Source organism: Macaca nemestrina, chromosome 15 (genome assembly GCF_043159975.1).
Source record: "Macaca nemestrina isolate mMacNem1 chromosome 15, mMacNem.hap1, whole genome shotgun sequence".
Lineage (NCBI taxonomy): Eukaryota > Metazoa > Chordata > Mammalia > Primates > Cercopithecidae > Macaca > Macaca nemestrina.
The window spans coordinates 106,429,383-106,448,564 of record NC_092139.1 but is presented as its reverse complement, the minus strand read 5'-3'; the positions used below and the strand labels follow the sequence as shown (position 1 = coordinate 106,448,564).

At 51.1% G+C, this 19,182-nt stretch overlaps 1 protein-coding gene across 2 annotated transcripts; it reads left to right on the top strand.

Moving 5' to 3' along the window:
• The first annotated feature begins 1,287 nt into the window (after positions 1 to 1,287).
• On the top strand, positions 1,288 to 17,479 carry LOC105464436 (dynein axonemal light chain 4). 2 transcript variants are annotated; one of them, XM_011712342.3, is made up of 4 exons: positions 1,288 to 1,409; positions 12,839 to 13,049; positions 14,990 to 15,073; positions 16,378 to 17,479. In XM_011712342.3, the coding sequence occupies exons 2-4, from the start codon at positions 12,981 to 12,983 to the stop codon at positions 16,540 to 16,542; spliced, it is 318 nt and encodes a 105-aa protein (XP_011710644.1). In that variant the 5' UTR covers positions 1,288 to 1,409; positions 12,839 to 12,980; the 3' UTR covers positions 16,543 to 17,479. The 2 variants fall into 2 exon arrangements, with proteins under 2 accessions (XP_011710644.1, XP_011710645.1); XM_011712343.3 differs by lacking the exon at positions 1,288 to 1,409 and adding an exon at positions 1,462 to 1,600.
• The last annotated feature ends 1,703 nt before the right edge of the window (positions 17,480 to 19,182 follow it).

Genomic DNA, 19,182 nt, shown 5'->3' with positions numbered 1-19,182 from the left:
TAATTTTGTGGCTTGACAAGTGAGGAATGCTGATTGATCAGGTAGAAGATGGAATCCCGCGGGGGTTGAAGTGAGGTTTTCTTGCTGTCTTCTGTTCCTGGGAGGGATCACAGAACTGTTTGAGCCAAATTACTGGTCTGGGTAGTGTCAGCTGATCCATCGAGTGCAGGGTCTGCAAAATATCTCAAACACTGATCTTATGTTTTACAATAGAGATGTTATCCCCAGGAGCAATTTGGGAATGTTCAGACTCTTGCAGTCAAAGGCTGCTCTGTGACCCCTAAACCATAATTTCTAATTTTGTAGCTAATTTGTTAGTCCTACAAAGGCAGACTGGTCCCAAGGCAGGAAGAGAGTCTTTTTGGGAAAGGGCTATTGTCCATTTTGTTTCAGAGTAAAACTATAAACTAAATTCCTTCCCAAGGTTCGTTTGGCCTATGCCTAGGAAGGAACGAGGACAGCTTAAAGGCTAGAAAGGAAAGATGGAGTGGTTTAGGTCTGATCTCTTTCACTGTTATAATTTCCTCAGTTATAATTTTGGCAAAGACGGTTTCAACGCCAGTAAATGTGGCAGTGGGGTTTTACCCCAAGTACTCATCACAATAATAAAAGTTTAAACTATGAAGTACCCAACTGACCCTTTGATCTACCAATCAAATAATAGAATCCACCAGTTCTTCCCCTTTCCCTTTTTCCTTCTCCGTACTTTCAGATTAATTTTCCCTCCCAAGGGGGAAGAAAAGGCAGGCTCCGGACAGCTGTGTCTCAAATTAGATGGTACAAATGTCTCCTAGTGACTAGGGCTAGGTGACCATACAAGGGTGTGGCACAGAGGAAGGAGCCCCTGGGTTCCTTCTGCAGAGAGATTACCTCCATCCTTTACCAAGTTACTTAACCTCTCTGAACTTTAGTTCAGATGGGATGACAAATATTATTACCTAAAAGTACTGTAGTGAGAATCGAGTGAGACATTAATTGTAAAGCCCTACATAAATGCTAGTTATTATTAGGCTTTCCAGATCCCAATAAAGTGGTGGCTAAGTGTCATGACACCAACAAGTTGCATTTGTTATTTCAAATGACTAAAGAAACTCCCAAGGCAGTACCGCTTTTCGAAGTTTGTTTCCCTAGAAAAAGAACTTCAATGTGCCCCCTGCTCCTTGGGCACGCTTAAGACAACTATAAGTGAAGTCCCGCCTCCCTGGCCTTTCCGTGCAAACGCCTGACTTGTAAGGCCCTTTCACACTGATTGATACTTTTATTCACCAATAATAAGTGAAATTCCCGTCAACGTCCGGTGAGGGGGCAGGACTTCCTTGCTGGTTGCTAAGACACTCTTGTTCCGCTCCTTGACAACCCTGGCGGGGGTGCGCTGGCTGCGGCCCTGGCTCCGGCCCCCGCGGGAGCAGGTGAGGCCCCGGGGCGCGGCGGGCAGCCAGGCGGGGAGGGCCCGCCCGGAGGGAGGGCGGGAGGCAACGCAGGGCGGAAGAGGCCTCGCCCGCCGCCGAGGCCTCACCTCAGTCTCCTGCCTGCTGTTCCCCAGCCCCAGGTCTTCTCACCCTCACCCCCACTTCGGGACCTGCGAGCTCTGTCGTGACAGGTTTGCCATGGCGACTCTGCCGGCTGCTCTTCCCCACCCACCCGAGGCCCGTCCAGCTTCGTGCTCCCGCGTCCTCCTTTAGCCAACTTCCCCCAGCACCTTGATCCCCCGACCTGTCGCGGAGTAATCCCCTCTCCCGCGGGGCCGCCATCACCTCGGTCAGACCGCTCTTGGCTTGGAGAGTTGGCGACGATGTACTGGGATTCCGGGCTGGTCATTTCCCCTCTTTGGGCCTCAGTTTCCCCATCTGTAAACGAGAAGTTGGGTTGAGTGATCTCTAAGGCCTCTTCCACTCTGACGTTCTGGGATGTCGTTGTTCTTTGACCCAACTTTAGGCTTCCTAGAGGATGTGCTCCCCAGTGGGAGGTATCGTGTGTTGTGAAAATAACTTGGCAAACCTAATTTGGATTCCCAGTCTCAAGACCTACCCTACCTGCGCTCTTAATCTGTGCATATGTAAAATCAGTAGACGACGGTGCATCTCCTTTGGGAATTCTGAGGCTAATATGAAGTACAGAGTCCAGCCCAGTATATATTCAATATTTGTTAGTTTCCTTCCTTTGTCTCTTCACCACATTTTCCCTTTCTGGGAAATGTTATCAACGCGATCGGCATGAACTGTCATTTCTCCGGCTGGCCCTCTCTGATCTTCCTCCTGGCCTTCCATGGTTAGAGTTACTTAGAGGGTGGGGAGTGGGACAGATGGAGATTGAAATACAGTCATGTACCATATAACAACGTTTTGGTCAAGATGGACCGCAGATGCCACGGTGGTGCCCTAAGGTTATAATGGAGCTGAAAAATTTCTGTCACCTAGTTACATAGCCATCGTAATGTCAAAGCAAAATGCATGACTCACGTATGTGGTGATGCTGGTGTAAGCAAACCTACAGTGCTGCCAGTCATATAAAATATAACACATACAATTGTGTACAGGACGTAATACTTGATAATGGTAATAAATGACTGTTACTGGTTTATGTGTTTACTATCCTACACTTTTTATTGTTATTTTACAGTGTACACGCCTCCTACTTATAAAAAATAAAATTTAACTGTAAACAGTCTTAGATAGGTCCTTCAGGAGGTATTCAAGCAGAAGGTCTTTATTATCATAGGAGATGGCAGCTCCATGCGTGTTATTGCCCTGAAGACAGTCCAGCAGGACAAGATGTGGTAGTGGAAGATAGTGACACTGAGGATCCTGACCCTGTGTAGGCTTAGGCTAATGTATCTGTGTCTGAGTTTTAACAAAAAAGTTTAAAATGTTAAAAAAAAAAAAAAAAAAAAAAGGCCAGGTGCGGTACCTCACGCCTATAATCCCAGCACTTCAGAAGGCCGACACGGGCAGATCAGGAGTTTGAGACCAGCCTGGCCAACATGGTGAAACCCCGTCTCTACTAAAAATACAAAAAATTAGCCAGATGTGGTAGCAGGCGCCTGTAATCCCAGCTGCTTGGGAGGCTGAGGCAGAAGAGTCGCTTGAACCTGGGAGGTGGAGATTGCTGTGCGTGTAAATAGCACCATTGCACTCAAGCCTGGGCAACAAGAGAGAAACTTTGTCTCAAAAAAAAAAAAAAAAAAAAAAAAAAAATATATATATATATATATATATATATAAATAGAAAAAAGCTTGTACAATAAAGATATAAAGAAAATATTTTTGTATAGCTGCACAATGTGTTTGCGTTTTAAGCTAAGTGTTATTACAAAAGAGTCAAAAAGTTAACAAAATCAAAGTAAAAATGTTACAGTAAGCTAAGGTTAACTTATTGTGGAAGAAAAAAAAATATTTTCAATAAATTTAGTGCAGCCTAAGTGTACGGTGTTTATAAAGTTACAGTAGTGGCCAGGCATGGTGGCTCATGCCTGTAATCCCAGCACTTTGGGAGGCCAAGGCGGAGGGATCACTTGAGGTCAGGCGTTCGAGACCAGCCTGCCCAACAAGGTGAAACCCTGTCTGTACTCAAAAAAAAAAAAAAAAAAAAAAAAAAAAAAAACTAAAAATTAGCCAGGCATGGTGGCGGACACCTGTAATCCCAGCTACTCAGGAGGCTGAGGCAGGAGAATCATTTGAACCTGGGTGGTAGATGTTGCATTGAGCTGAGATCCTGCCACTGCACTCCAGACTGGGCAACAGAGCAAGACTCCATCCAAAAAATAAAAATAGGCCGGGCGCCATGGCTCAAGCCTGTAATCCCAGCACTTTGGGAGGCCAAGACGGGTGGATCACGAGGTCAGGAGATCGAGACCATCCTGGCTAACCCGGTGAAACCCCGTCTCTACTAAAAAATACAAAAAACTAGCCGGGCGAGGTGGCGGGCGCCTATAGTCCCAGCTACTCGGGAGGCTGAGGCAGGAGAATGGCATAAACCCGGGAGGCGGAGCTTGCAGTGAGCTGAGATCCGGCCACTGCACTCCAGCCTGGGCAACAAAGCGAGACTCCATCTCAAAAAATAAAAATAAATAAAAAATAAAAATAAATAGGCCCAGTGCAGTGGCTCACACCTGTAATCCCAGCACTTTGAGAGGCCAAGGCGGGCAGATCACCTGAGGTCAGGAGTTCGAGACTAGCCTGATCAACATGGAGAAACCCCATCTCCACTAAAAATACAGAAATTAACTGGGTGTGGTGGCAGGCGCCTCTAATCCCAGCTACTCAGGAGACTGAGGCAGGAGAATCACTTGAACCTGGGAGGCGGAGGTTGCAGTGAGCCGAGATCGCGCCATTGCACTCCAGCTTGGGCAACAAGAGCGAGATTTAGTCTCAAAAAATAAAATAAAATAAAAATAAATTAAAAATAAAATAAAGTTATATCCATTAATGTACTGGGCCTTCACTTTCTCTCACCACTCATTCACTGATTTTTCCAGAGCAACTTCCTGTCCTGCGTGCTTCATTCGTGGGAAGTGACCTTTATAGGCGTATGATTTTTTATCTTTTATACCATATTTTTACTGTACTTTTTTTTTTTTTTTTTTTTTTGAGGTGGAGACTCACTCTGCTGCCCAGGCTGGAGTGCAGTGATATGATCTCTGCTCCCTGCAACCTCCACCTCCCAGGTTCAAGAGATTCTTCTGCTTCACCCTCCTAAGTAGCTGGGATTACAGGCGCACGCCATGACACCGGCTAATTATTGTATTTTTAGAAGAGACAGAGTTTCGCCATGTTGGCCAGGCTGGTCTCAAACTCCTGATCTCAAGTGATCCACCTACCTAAGCCTCCCAGAGTGCTGGGATTACAAGTGTGAGCCATCACGCCCAGCCAACTGTACCTTTTCTATGTTTAGATACACAAACACCATTGCATTACAGTTGCCTACAGTATTTAGCACCGTAACATGCTACACAAGTTTGTAGCCTAGGAGAAATAGGCTGTACCATATAGCCTAGGTCTGTAGTAGGCTACGTCATCTAGGTTTGTGTAAGTACACTCTATGATATTCACACAACAAAATCACCTAACGATGAATTTCTCAGAACATGCCCCTGTCGTTAAGCAATGCATGACTGTGTTGATGCCATAGTTGGACTTGATGGCTTCCCTTCTGCACCGATAGCCCATGACTTGGTGATTTCTTTCTCCTGACTAGATACTTCCATTTGCATATCTTACCAGCAACTTAAACTTGGCAGCTCTGAAATGAAACTGACCTGCTTCTCTACCCAGCTGTGCCCCCTGGTTTCCCCTCTCCCCGTCAGTGGCATCACCATCATCCTGGGCGTCATTCCTCACTCCGCCATGCCCATTCCACTCAGGCAGTTGTCAGGTTGTTTTGATTCTGCCTCCATGCGGAGCTCACATCATCTCCATTCCTGAAGCCACCACTCTCCTTCAAGTCTTTCATGCCTGTGACATTAGTACCCCTGGTACTAATTACCGCAGCTTCCTAGCGACTGCTCCTACCTCCAGTCTCTGCTCCTGTCAACCCAGCCCACCCACGTCACCAGCCACCCGGAAACCTCCAAAGAGCTTCCCATTCACTATGAAAAAGATCCACACTTCTTGCCAGGCATGGTGGCTCATACTTGTAATCCCAGCACTTTGAGAGGCTGAAGTGGGAGGCTCACTTGAGTTCAGGAGTTCAAGACCAGCCTGGGCAACATAGAGACCCCCATGTCTACAAAAATATTTAAGCATCGGTTTCAGGACCCATCTACACTTCCACAGCCCAACCCCAGCCTTTTCTCCCAGATTTATTTCTCCCTTCTTTGCCAAATTCTATCTTCTAACTGAATTGGACTGTTAGACTTTCCCAGAAGATGCTTTGTACTTTTTGCCTTGGCACTGCTGTGTACATCCGCCTGGAAGGTCTTCCTCACCTCGTCTACCTGTTACAATTCTTCCTAACCTTTCCAGTCCTGACTCAAATGCTGCCCCTACCAGCAAGCTGCTTTTGCTTTCTTATCTCACCCTCCTCACCACCACAAGTATGCCCGTCTTGTGGCACTACTTTCTGCCAGGAACCATAGTTAGTTCCTTGTGTGTGCCTGTTAGTCTCCATATTAGATTGTAAGCTCCTTAAAGGCAGGGACTGGCTGTTGCTTATAGTCGAGTAGTTGAAAAAGCATAATCAGACCAGGCATGGTGGCTCATGCCTATAATCCCAGCACTTGGGGAGGCCGAGGTGGGTGAATTGCTTGAGCTCAGGAGTTTGAGACCAGCCTGGGCAACATGGCAAAACCCCATCTCTCAAAAAAATACAAAACTTAGCCAAGGATAGTGGCACAAGCCTGTAGAGTGCCACCACTGAGTGTGGTAGCATGAGCTACTCAGGAGGATCACCTGAGCCTGGGAAGTTGAGGCTGCGGCAAGCTGTGATCATGCCACTGCACTCCAACCTGGGCGACAGAGTGAGACCCTGTCTTGAAAAGCAAAAGCATAATCGTTGAAGTCATATATATCTGGGATCAAATCCTAGCCCCTTTGTTTATTAACTGAGTGGAAACTCTCTTTTTTTCAGTCTGTGTGGATATACCAGTAACGTAGGGCTAGTAGTGCCTGTCTGACAGAGTGACTCGGGGAGGGACATCCTGTACGTAGATCGCCCATTCTGGCGCCTGGCTCAGGATCAGTGTTCAATAAATGTCTTGAATGGATGTGATAGGTCCTCTCCCCTCCCAGGGGGCCAATGAAATATAAGTTAATTACAATTTGGATAATTTCTGGGCCTCTGCGGTGTGCCAGACACTGGCCTTTGTGCTCTAGGGCATCTAGAGCCAAATCAAGTTCCTCAGCCCCAGGGAATCTGGACTCACAGGCACGGTTAAGTCGTGATCGGTTGTGAGATGTCACTGGTAATTAGCAATTGTGAATGAGCTTCTAAAAAATAAATCCATGCTAAGTCCAATTTATTTCTGTGATAATGTCACTCTTACTCCCTTAGATTCAAATCTGTTCTCTTGAGTGGGAGAGAGGGGGGCGGGAGCCTGCCCTGCTGTGTGTGGTGAGCAGCTGTTCTCTGGGAGCTAATAGCTGTGATGGTTGTGAGTTTCCTTATACTTAGTGTCTTGACAAAACTGTCTGGGATTTCATCCAAGTCTGGTTAAGTCCTTGAGGGTGCCTGTGTGAGTCAATGTCACTTATCACATGGTGTCGGACATGAGGAAATGTAGAGAATTGCAGATTCAGACAACAGGCCTCTCTCCTCTCCCTCCCTCCTCTCCTTCCCTCCACTCCTCCCTCAGTCCCAGGCACATTAAGCTTTCACTGGACTTCAGCGAAATGAGAAAAATTAAGGACCACATGAAAACAACAACTTCGTGTGTTTGACTTCTTAAGGAGGGCTGATCTTTATTCTGCCAGATTTTCCTCTTTTGTAGTAGATGATGTGTCTTCTAAGGCCCTTTTGCAGCAGAATTTTAAAATGGCAGCACTGTGTCTGGCCCCACTTTAAACTGGTCTGAGAGCCTGGCTTCTGCATCATTTCCTGACCTCACTACAGGCATCTTGGACGAATGCCCAAGTCTTTAGGATCCTTTTTCCTCCCCGGCCAGCTTTGGTCATTTGTTTGCCAGAAGGCCAAGGGAGACTGGACTGCCTGCCTGTGTCCCCAGTGTGGCAGGAAGCAAGAGGCAGGCCTGGACAGAGGCTGGATGAGTGGATGCTGAGAATCGAAGTCATCTGTGTTACTGGCTTGTCTCCTACTTGCTTGTGCCAAAGGAGAAAGCACAGAAGGTAGAGTCAGAAGAATGGATTGGGGTTCCAATCCTGGCTCTGCCATTGCTGGCTGTGCACCCTCAGGCTGCCCATAAAACCCCTCTGAGCTCCAGCGGTTTGTCTGAGAATGGGGAGCTGGATCCTTCCCTCACAGGTGTTACGAGGATGAAATGAGATGGTGGATGTGAAGGCACACCATAGCCACACCACTACCACCCCGGCCCCAGCAGGTTTCACAGAATTTCCTTGTGACTCTTTCCTCCTTCAGTACTAGCACAGTGGTTCACACGTAGTAGGAACTTGGGAAATAGTGGTTTGTTTGGCTGCACATTTAGATGTGTAGCAGGCTGGTCTACGTAGAAGGATATTGCAGTATCCTTCCTACTGCACCAGTGACAGGAGCTTAGTCCTTAGCCCCAATTTCCAGATGAGAAAACTGAGGCTGCTGGGCACGGTGGCCCACACCTGCAATCCTAGCACTTTAGGAGGCCAAGGCGGGTGGATCACCTGAAGTCAGGAGTTCAAGACCAGACTGGCCAACATGGTGAAACCCTGTTTCTACTAAAAATACAAAATTAGCTGGGCGTGGTGGCAGGCACTTGTAATCCCAGCTACTTGGGAGGCTGATTCAGGAGAATTGCTTGATCCTGGGAGGCAGAGGTTGCAGTGAGCCGAGATCACACCATTGCACTCCAGCCTGGGCAACAAGAGTGAAACCCTGTCTCAAAAAAAAAAAAAAAAGAAAAGAAAAGAAAAAACTGAGGCTTAGGGAGGTTAGCCCTTGTCTGAAACAGAACCAAGATGTGAATTCAGATCTGATGATGGAGTCTGTACTCAGAACCACCATGACATGCTCCAGGTGTGTCCTGCAATCTCAGGTGCATGGTGAGTGGTACAGGGAGGCGAGCGTGATCTAAGGGCCGAGGATGTTCCAGACATTGAGTGGCTGTCCCCCTCCCATGGGGTTGGCAGATACTTTGGGCCTTATTTCCCAGAACACATTCATTTTTCCCGATCCCTCCCACATACCCTAACCCTCTTTAGGATTCTTCCCAGACACTTCAGACACAGAGTAATGAATAGTGACTGAGGTCAGTGCCACAAAAGAACAAGGGATAGCAAGACCAGGAACACTGGCCTTGACCAGGCGACGAGATAAAGGGCCCTTGTCTGTGCCTCCTGTTGCCTAGGAAGAGCCTCACATCAAACAGGGCAAGGATATGTAAAGCCCACAGATGGCCCTTGAGTGAGGAGGAGAGCACGGGCAGTGAGAGCGAGAATAGGGCTGCCCCTGGCTTTGTACCACTGTGGGCCAGATGGGCTGGGGTTGAGCTTCTGTACCCGGCAGATTCAAGTACCCTGGCAGTGGGCCCAATTACTTTTTTTTTTTTTGAGACTGAGTCTCGCTTCTTTGCCCAGGCTGGAGTGCAACGGTGGTATGATCTCAGCTCACCAAAACCCCTGCCTCCTGGGTTCAAGCCATTCTCCTGCCTCTGCCTCTGCCTCTGCCTCTGCAGTAGCTGGAATTACAGGCATGTGCCACCATGCCTGGCTAATTTTTGTATTTTTAGTGGAGACAGAGTTTCACCCTGTTGGCCAGGCTGGTCTTGAACTTCTGACCTCAAGTGATCCACCCTTCTCGGCCTTCCAAAGTGCTGGGATTACAGGCATGAACCACCGCACCCAGCCACAATTACGTTATTAAAAGGCTCTTTTAGACCTGACACGACTCCTTCTGGCCCGAAGCATTCAGGCACGTGCTCCTCTGCATGGGAGATTGATAAGGTTATTAGAACCTCTAGTTCTGCTATTTTTGGCAGCTTTCTTTGAGCAGAGTTTTAGGATTGTGGCTGAATGACTCTAGCTGTACTATAATGATACAGTGTCATAAAAAATTCTCCTGCCTTTCTGTATTTGGAAACACATCATCTGTAATGATTCCTTTTTATTCTGTCTCATCCCTTTTAGGTCCCCAGAAGTATGTGTAGTGGTTAGAAAAAGCTCTTTGTAGTCATGGTCCTTAGTAAAGTTGGCTGAATCACGGTGACCAAGTCCTGGCTAATTAATGGTGGTAGCAGAGAGCAGTGTGATAATAGTGCAGAGAGCTTTAACATTTCAAATCGCTCACATACACATACTTGGGGCTTGCAACAGCTTCCTGAGAACGCAGAGACAGGATTTAGTATCCCGTTTCATAGAGAAGGAAACCAAGGCTTAGGTGAAATTACTCACCAAAGGCTGCAGAGAAAGGAAGTGAGCAGAAGCGCGTCTTTGGCAGAGCTGGTGTCCATGCCTGCGCACTCTGGCTTGCGGCCCACACAGTTCTTTGCTCTGCAAGATGCTGCACAGGTCACTCTCCCACTGGCTTTCCCTGTTGTTCCTGAGAAATGGGCCTTGGTAATACCTCTGAAGCCACAGGACATCTCAGCAGGATTCTGCATGTTAGAGCAGCTGTCACAGACCCTGACCTCCTGGAGGGCGGCACGTCCACAGCTGGCTCCTAATTCCCTCCTGGCTCCTAGATGCCCACACTCTTTAGCCTAGAGGATGAATTAAATCAAATGGAAACATTTCCGTGGAAGATGCCTAAGAAGGTGCTTCCACATTTTCGGTTGTTCCCCCTCGAAATTCTCAGAGGTAAACAAACTGTGTTTACCTTTTCCTTCTATCATCAGTGTAGCCGCCACCTCTGTCACACCTGGACAGAGGTAGAGGAGGAAGCAAGAAGGCTAGGAGGACAGCCTGGAATTGGAAATAGGCCTTCACATTCATGAGCAAAAACAAAACGATTCCCTGAATTTTGTGAAATAAGAAACCTGACTAGAAAGTACAATGAAATTGTGCTTGGTAATTCGCCAGCTTATAGAGAGAGACAAACAAAACCTGCTAACATCTGAGTGGTACAAATGTCCAGAATTGATGAGACAAGTGGAGCCATCTGTCCACTGGGAAATCAGAAAATACCAATGTCATGGGATGGTGGGGTCCGTGCCAGGCTTCCAGCCTCACAAGAGGGAGCTGACCAAATGGAGTGGCACCGAGGCATTGGAGCAGGGATCCAGTCGAGAGCACAGCCCAGAAAGAGTGCCCAGAAAGCTCAAGGCTTGGCCAAACCAGGGTCAAGTTAACATTAGAAAAAGACAGCAGGCCAGGCGCGGTGGCTAACGCCTATAATCCCAGCACTTTGGAAGGCCAAGGTGGGAAGATCACGAGGTCAGGAGATCGAGACCATCCTCGCTAACACGGTGAAATCCCATCTCTACTAAAAATACAAAAAAAAAGTTAGCCAGGTTTGGTGGCAGGCACTTGTAGTCCCAGCTACTCGGGAGGCTGAGGCAGGAGAATGGCGTGAACCCAGGAGGTGGAGCTTGCAGTGAGCCGAGATCGCGCCACTGCACTCCAGCCTGGGTAACAGAGCGAGACTCCGTCTCAAAAAAAAAAAAAAAAAAAAGAAAGAAAAAGAGACAGCAAAAGGGAAGAGCAAATACTTGATTTGTTTCCCTTCTAGGAAGATAGGAGCTGTCCCAGTGGACAGTTGATGTATGCTTGTGAGTGCCTCCTGTGTGCCCATGAGGAAATGGATGAATAAGGGGTTCAGAGTGCCCACACTGAGAGCCGGGCCTGGATTCACACCCCAGCTCTGTCGCTAACGAGCTAAGTGACCTCAGGCCAGCTACTGACCAGCTTCATGCCTCTGTCCCTACAGGACCTAACTCCTGGGGTTGTTGCGATGACAAGGTGTGTAAATGCATGTGGAACACCGACAGGCAGGACACTGACAGCCATCACGTGTCATTACCTGCCTGTTAGTTACTGTGCTCGGCACCTTTGGGTTCCATGACCCAAAGTGAAAGTAAATTTGTTTGGAAATGTGAGAAATGCTGGAATGACATTATTTTGCTGTATTTGTCTAATATAAATCATTAAAAAGGGCTTAACAACCTGGTGATTTGTATTCGCTTATGTCAGTACTTCTGAGATAAAAAAAACTGAATTATGAGATAAATTGGGTCGAAGATGAAAGAGAAATGCCTGGATTGCCAGCAGTGCTCCCAGTTATCTCGGGTCCAGGCCCGTCTCTTTAGAAGCCCCGTCGGTTAGGGAACAGCCGTGTACTGAGTGCCTGCCCTGTGCTTGGCACTGTCTCAGCTTTACAGACACTGTTTCACTGAATTCTCATAACGGCCTCATGAGATGGATGTGACTGTCCCGGCGTTAATGGTGAGGAGTCTGGGGCCCAGGGCCATACTGCTGGTGAGTGATTGAACCAGCAGCAGCGCCCAAGCCTCCCAGCTGCTGGTCCAGCAGGACAGGACCCAGTGGTCCAAGAAGGAGTAGGAAAGAACAACCAGGGAGCCTGGTGTGCCAGGGAGGGCACAAAGCAGCACCGTGCCCATTCCCCTGAAGATCAGGGCTGCAGAGTGGCCCCCTCGCTTGCCAGTAAGCCCAGACTGTCAGTGGTGACCTGAACATTTCCCTTCCTAAGCACAGCTTCTGGGAAGAAACGCCTGTATCTGTAGCGGGAGGGAAGGCCCGTGTCTGTAGCGGGAGGGAAGGCCTGTGTGTGTAGTGAGAAGGAAGGCCCGTGTGTGTAGTGGAGAAGGAAGGCTCGTGTGTGTAGTGAGAAGGAAGGCCCGTGTGTGTAGTGAGAAGGAAGGCCCGTGTGTGTAGTGAGAAGGAAGGCCCGTGTGTGTAGTGAGAAGGAAGGCTCGTGTGTGTAGTGAGAAGGAAGGTTCGTGTATGTAGTGAGAAGGAAGGCTCATGTATGTAGTGGGTACGCGGGGAAGCTACATTTGCTCACTGCCAGCTCAAGGCTCCATCCCGCAAGCCTGGCCCACAGTCAGTATTTGTCTTCATAACGACAGTGTGGGCTTGCAGCATCATACCAGTGTGTTCTTAACCAGGTCCCAGCATCTCGTGTTGACTCATCCTCCCGTCTGCAGACTTGCTGGCCATTTGGAAAAGGGTGCGGAGGAGTTAAGATGGGGAGGTGTCAGATTGTTACTGAGACATTTCTAATTTGTGATGTATGGTTTTGAAGCCAACTCTTTTCTTCTGGTTTTTCCTGTTTTCTACAGCACCCCCCGGGGAAAGACATTTTTCTGCTCCCACCAAGTTGGCAGGGCCTGCTTCCTGAATCTCCTGGTTGTGTCTTAATTGCCAGTCCCAGCACCTCCTGAGAGCCCCACTCTCTCCTCCAGCGGTCACAGTGGAAGGATCATGGGAGAAACAGAAGGGAAGAAAGATGAGGCTGATTATAAGCGACTGCAGACCTTCCCGCTGGTCAGGGTAAGCCCCAGGGGAGGGAGGCAGGACTGCTGACGGGGCCCACACAGCCTGGAGAGAGGTGGGTGGAGCTTGTCCCTTGCAGGATGGCAGTGGGAGGAAGTTAAGAAGGCCTCTGCTGGCTCAGACCTAGACATCTTGGAGTTGACAGTGATTCATTGTTTCATTCATTCATTCATTCACCAAGTATTAGGCCACCTGCTATATGCCAGGCACTGTTCAAGGCGCTGTGGGGATGGCGAATGAGACAGGCGAAGGCCTGGCCCACATGAAAGACATGTTTAAAGAGCATGATTAATCCCAGCACTTTGGGAGGCCGAGATGGGTGGATCACGAGGTCAGGAGATCGAGACCATCCTGGCTAACACGGTGAAACCCCATCTCTACTAAAAAATACAAAAAACTAGCCGGGCGTGGTGGCGGGCGCCTGTAGTCCCAGCTACTCGGGAGGCTGAGGCAGGAGAATGGCGTAAACCCGGGAGGCGGAGCTTGCAGAGAGCTGAGATCCAGCCACTATACTCCAGCCTGGGCGATAGAGCAAGACTCCGTCTCAAAAAAAAAAAAAAAAAAAAAAAGAGCATGATTGTAGGCAGTAAGTACTATAATGAAAAATGAAGCAGGTGGAAGGGGCTGGAGAGCCGAGGTTAGCTTCTGGAGAGGTTTCACAGATCAGAGACCTGAAGACAGAGAGCAAACCTCACAAAGACCTGGGAAAGAATATGCTAAGCCGGGGAAACAGAGGCACAGGAAGCCTGGGATAGGAATGAACTTGGCATTTTGGAGGCACAGAGAGAAGGCCAGCATGGCTGGAATGGAGTGCTGAGAGGGGTGGCGGGACGTAACCACCAGTGGGGCCAGACCCCACAGGCCTGCCCAGCCACAGTGAAGAATGTGGTGAGAACTATGGGTTCTGTCCTGAATCGAAGGGGGAGCAGCGAAGGGTTTTAAGCAGGGGAGTGATGAGATCTGTTTGGTTTTCAAAAGCTCACTCCAGCTGTTGTGAGCAGAGTGGATTTGGGGATGCCAGACTAGAAGTGAGGAGACCAGCGAGGAGGCCACTGCGGAGGCCCAGAGCGATGAGGGTGGCTGCGTGCGGCTCGCGGCGCAGAGTGTGATGCGGTCGGGTTCAGGGTGTTCCATGAGTGCAGAGGCCGAAGGACCTGCTGCCAAATTGGAGACTGGGTGTGGGAACAAGAGAGTCCAGGGTGGCTGCTAGAGTCTGTCTTTTCCTGAGTATTGGGAGAAAAAAATGGTATCAATTACCAGGAAAAGGAAGATGGAAGAAGATGGGTTTGTGGGAATCAAGTTATTTTTAGACATCTAAGTGAGGTTATCAAGTGGCCAGTTGGACAGAGTAGTCAGGAGCCCAAAGAAGAGGTTAGAGCTGGGGGTGGAAGCGTGGGAGCGCTCCCATAGAGAGGACACAGAGACGCATGGAACACACAAGACCCCAGAGATGGAGTCACTGGAGACGGGAGAGTGGAGGTGGGGCCCAGGGCCCTCCAGGATCTGGGAGGAAGAAGGAAATCCAGCAGATCACTGGAGAAGGAGCAGAGGGAAAGGCCGGAGGAAAACCAGGGGCCCCAGAGAGCGCCCAGCGGCTTCTGCAGGCCTCCGGAGTGAGATTCTGTTGGAATGCACTTCCACAGCCAGCATTCCCTCTGCCCTCAGCCAGCCTTCTGCCCATGTCTGTTGGCTGGAGCCTGGTGCTGGCTTTGCACCCTTGCAGAGAGCCTGGGCTTGAGAGCCCACACGGCCCAGCTCCATGCCACACCTTTGCCCCAGCTGCAGGCCCTCAGTCAGGAGATGGGTCACCTGCCCAGGGCTGGGCCAGGGAGGCTACCTGCTGTCCATGCCTTAAGCTTGGGACAGAGAGGCCAGCCAGGAAGGCCAGGTCACGGGCTAAGCCTGTCTCTTGTTTGTCACCCCTGCCCTGTCTCTAGCACTCGGACATGCCAGAGGAGATGCGCGTGGAGACCATGGAACTATGTGTCACAGCCTGTGAGAAATTCTCCAACAACAACGAGGTATTGCCAGCAGTGCAGGCGGCCCCTCGTGCCTTTGGTGGCCCCTGTGGGTGAATAGAATAGCCCCTGTTGCCTGCAGTCAGCTCCAGAGAGTACTGCCAGTATAGGGCCAGAGCCTTTCTTGGAAGCGTTCAGTCTGGGGAAAGTCAGTGAGTGAGAGGCTGGTGCTGACTCCAGGCACTGACGGTCACACCCAGCCCTAGAGGAGCAAAGCCACAAGGGTCTCCGTGACGCCTCTGCCCGTGTTCCCTGCCTCAGGTGGGCTGCCGAATAGGGCACCTTTCCCCGTGGTTCCATCCCAGTGGTGAACAGAGGCCTGCCGAGGCATCCATTCATGTATTCATTCATCCATTCAAAAAGGTGTTGAACAGGTGCTGTTCTAGGTGCTGGGGATACGGCCAGCAGGCATCAACGCAGGAAGGCCATTCATCAATCTGGTGGGGAGAGCGAGAAGTCAGTGTTATGGCAGCCGGTGGGGAGGCAAGACACTGGCCAGTGGGAGCCCAGGCTTTGGGTCGGCCAGGCCCAGGTTCAGGTCCTGGCTTCAGCCCTTCCCAGCTGTGCCCTTGAATAAGCCATTTCTCAACTCTGAGTGCAGTTTCCTAGTCCTTAAATGGAGGGTGGTGATGGTGCCTCCTCACTGGGCCAGTCGTGAGGACGTATTTACTGAGACAATGGGGACAGAGTGCCCAGCGTGGCACCTGGCATGGTGGGAGGCACTGTTGGTGTACCTCAGGCGCCTGAACCTGGACTCGCCCTGCTGAGCGGGGTTCCCTGCCCCTCTAGACCTCCTCACATGGGGGGCACATCTTGGAAGAGCAGGCACAGGAAGAAGTCGGCTGTGGCCATGACTAGGGGAGCAGTCAGCACCTCCCCGGAGCCCACTGAACGCATTAGGTACCTCACAGTCTGCAGGTCTGTCCATTCAGTTGGTCCTGAGACTGCCTGGTGCCCTGCTTGTCCGGGTTACATCTGAGGGAGGTGGCACTGGCCCTGGAAGCCCGCACTAAGTGCACAGCCAGGACGTGGCCCCAGGCTGTCTGCAGACCTGATGCTTGCCTTCCCGCCTCAGCCAGTTTCTTGTTGACTGCTGAGGTGATGTCTAGTTTTCTGTGCCTGTGTAATAGACCTGGCAGGAGGTGGCCTGTGTGGAAATCCTTTCTGAAGCAGGAGGACAACAGAAATAGGACAGCAGGTCTTTCTCTTGCCAAGACCTCGGTGCCAGCCTTCTCCTTCCTGGAGAAGGACCTGAGTCCTGCCCCCTCCTCCCCTGCGCCCCCTGATGAGCGCCCTCTTCCTTCCAGAGCGCCGCCAAGATGATCAAGGAGACGATGGACAAGAAGTTCGGCTCCTCCTGGCACGTGGTGATCGGCGAGGGCTTCGGGTTTGAGATCACCCACGAGGTGAAGAACCTCCTCTACCTGTACTTCGGGGGCACCCTGGCCGTGTGTGTCTGGAAGTGCTCCTGACACTCTGTCCCCTGCCCCGTCCCCTGCAGGGCCTTTTCCTGCCACTCATCTGTAGGGGGGAGCAGTCCCAGGCGGGTCCCGGTTTCTCCAAGGAGAGTTGGGATCTTTTCTGTTTGTCCTTGTGTACCAGTTTCCTGAGCCACACCCAGTGTGTGAACTTGACATCTCCATCCCCAGGCTCTCAGTCATCTCCCTCGGAGTCTCAGGGTGTAGACGGGGCAGCAGGCATTGGTCTGTGTGCCACGGTGGGGCGGTGTGACAGGGTAGAGGAGGTGGGAGATGAGATTTTCCACACAGGAACGCACCAGTCCCCCCTTTCTCGAGGGCTGCTTTCCCCTTGCATGCTGGGAGCCCCACTGCCCTGCCATCCCCAGTACTCCCGGGAAGTGTCTGCCATCTTTGTCGTTGGTGGCCATATGAAAATGGCCCCAAGAAGGAGACGATTCTTTCAAGGGACACAGGCAGCTTCTCTCCTTGTCCTCGGGGGAGGTGCTGACCCCGCAGAAACCCCTTCCCCCTAACTTGACCCCAGGCTGAACAGACCACTGCATCTCACTTGGCCGGCAGCCACCCAGCTCCCCAGCCTTGGTAGGGACCAAGCAGCCTTTCCCGTCCCCTCCTCGACCCGCGCAGTTGAGAGCCAGGGGCTGTCGTGTGGGAGCTGCTACCTGGCAGTTTCTCGAGGGGTCACCGAGCCTCTGGTGGGACACCTGGGCAGGAGTGCTCTCACCACGAGGCTGCTTCCGCAGGGAACCCTGGCCTGCCCGCGACTTCGCATCAGGGACCGCATGCTGATTTGTACTGCTCTCTGCTGGGTTTTCTATGTTCTTTTTGAGTGTGGGAGAAAAGTTTTAGTAGAAGGGTGAATCGTATTTTACACAGCAGTCTTATTTATATAAATGTCTTGGTTTTTACAATTAAAATTACCAAAAACTGACCTCATTCTACAGTCTCTTGATGTTAGGGGAAGGTGTGATCAGTATCCTCAGGCTCAGGTACCTAGAGATGTTTCTGGCTAACCTGTGAGGCTGTTGGAAGCCCCTGGCCCAGGCATAGCCCCACCAGATCCGGCCCGGCCCCTGTCACCATTAGGTCACTGAGGTTGGGGGCCAAGTGCAGCCGGATGGGGCCACACGGACACTGAGATACTCTTGGCAGCTGGACTGAGCTACACTAAAGACGTTTTCAGGCCCATAGAATTTCACTCAGTTCAACAGATGCTTATTCAGCAGCCACTGAGGGTCAGGCCCCAGGAGCTGAGGATACGAAGACAGAAGCCACAGATCTGGCCTCAGTGAGCTCTCGGTCCACGGCAGAGGGCATGGGCTCCATCATTTCACTCATGCAAAAAGTAACCTTGTAAGATAGGATAGGGCATTCTGGGAGGAGGGAGGAGGAACTCCAAGCCCAGCCTGGGGAGTACAGGGGTCTCCAGTGGGGTAAGGCCTGACAGCCGACGCTTGAAGGGAAAACGGGATCTTATCAAGGGAGAGGGCTGCTCTTAGGACAGAAAACTAGACATTACCCCATAATGTCTAGAAAACTAGACGTTACCCCATAATGTCTAGAAAACTAGACGTTACTCCTGGGGTAAACGCAGGACATGAGAAGTGACTTGAGGACAGGAGCCACGTGCAGGACTGTGAAGCTCCCTCAGGGGTTGTCCCCTGCATTCGAGCCTCAGAAGTGAACACCCCGGCCATGGACAGAGCAGGGAGAGCCTGCCTTGCCGTGCACACAGGGGCCCTCCTGAGATGGTCCCTAGGACACATGGGTCTGGGAGCTGAAACCCTGTCCTTGTCAGTCCCAGTCCCGCCCTTGTGAGGCTGAGCGTCCAGCACTAACAAGATCTGTCAACAGATTGGCTGGACAGCCTCATGGCGAGCAGATAAGGTTTGCTTAGACCAGACCCCTGCAGCCGAGGGGAAGGTTGCTGCCGTGTGTGCATCCGGCCTGAGAGCAGCGGGACAGACAAGCAAGAACGGGAAGGCGCAGTCGCCGCCTCAAGGCTGACCGTCTGGTTGGGCGGCTTTGCAGCTGGTCCTGGCCCTCTGGGACTTGGCGGATGGGCAGCTCCTTGGCCTCAGACCTGCCCTGGCCAGAGCCCTGTGCCATGCGGGTGCTGCGGAGGGATTGGCAGAAGGGAGTGAACGGAGAGGCGGGGGCTGGCGCTGGAGGTGGGGAGCAGGCGCCGAGGCCTGGAATAGCTGCGCTGATTAACCGCCCGCTCTGCATCTGTTCTCTCCTTTCATCTGCTGCACGTGGGTGCCAAAAAGCGAGGCTGGCTCAGCTGGCAACCAGGGTGGTGGGGGTGGCAGTTAGGAGCGTGGGTGCTGAGGCCCGCAGAGCTGGTTCAGGTCTGGCCCTGCTCCTCCTAACCTCTCTGTCCTTGGTGGCTCTGTCTGTAGAATGGGGATACACTGCACCCACCTCATGAGGTTGACAGCAGGCCTGGGACCGCATCTGGAACAGGTGACGCCCCCGAGGTGTGCACCACATTGTCGCTGTGCTCCTCCTCTTGCCACTCGTGGACAGGGTGCTGACACCAGCTTCTCAGGGTGGGTGGAGATGCAGCGAGATGGGGCTTGTACAGTGCTTGGCCCTCACAGGCGCACTGCAGTGGCACCACGGGTGGCGAGC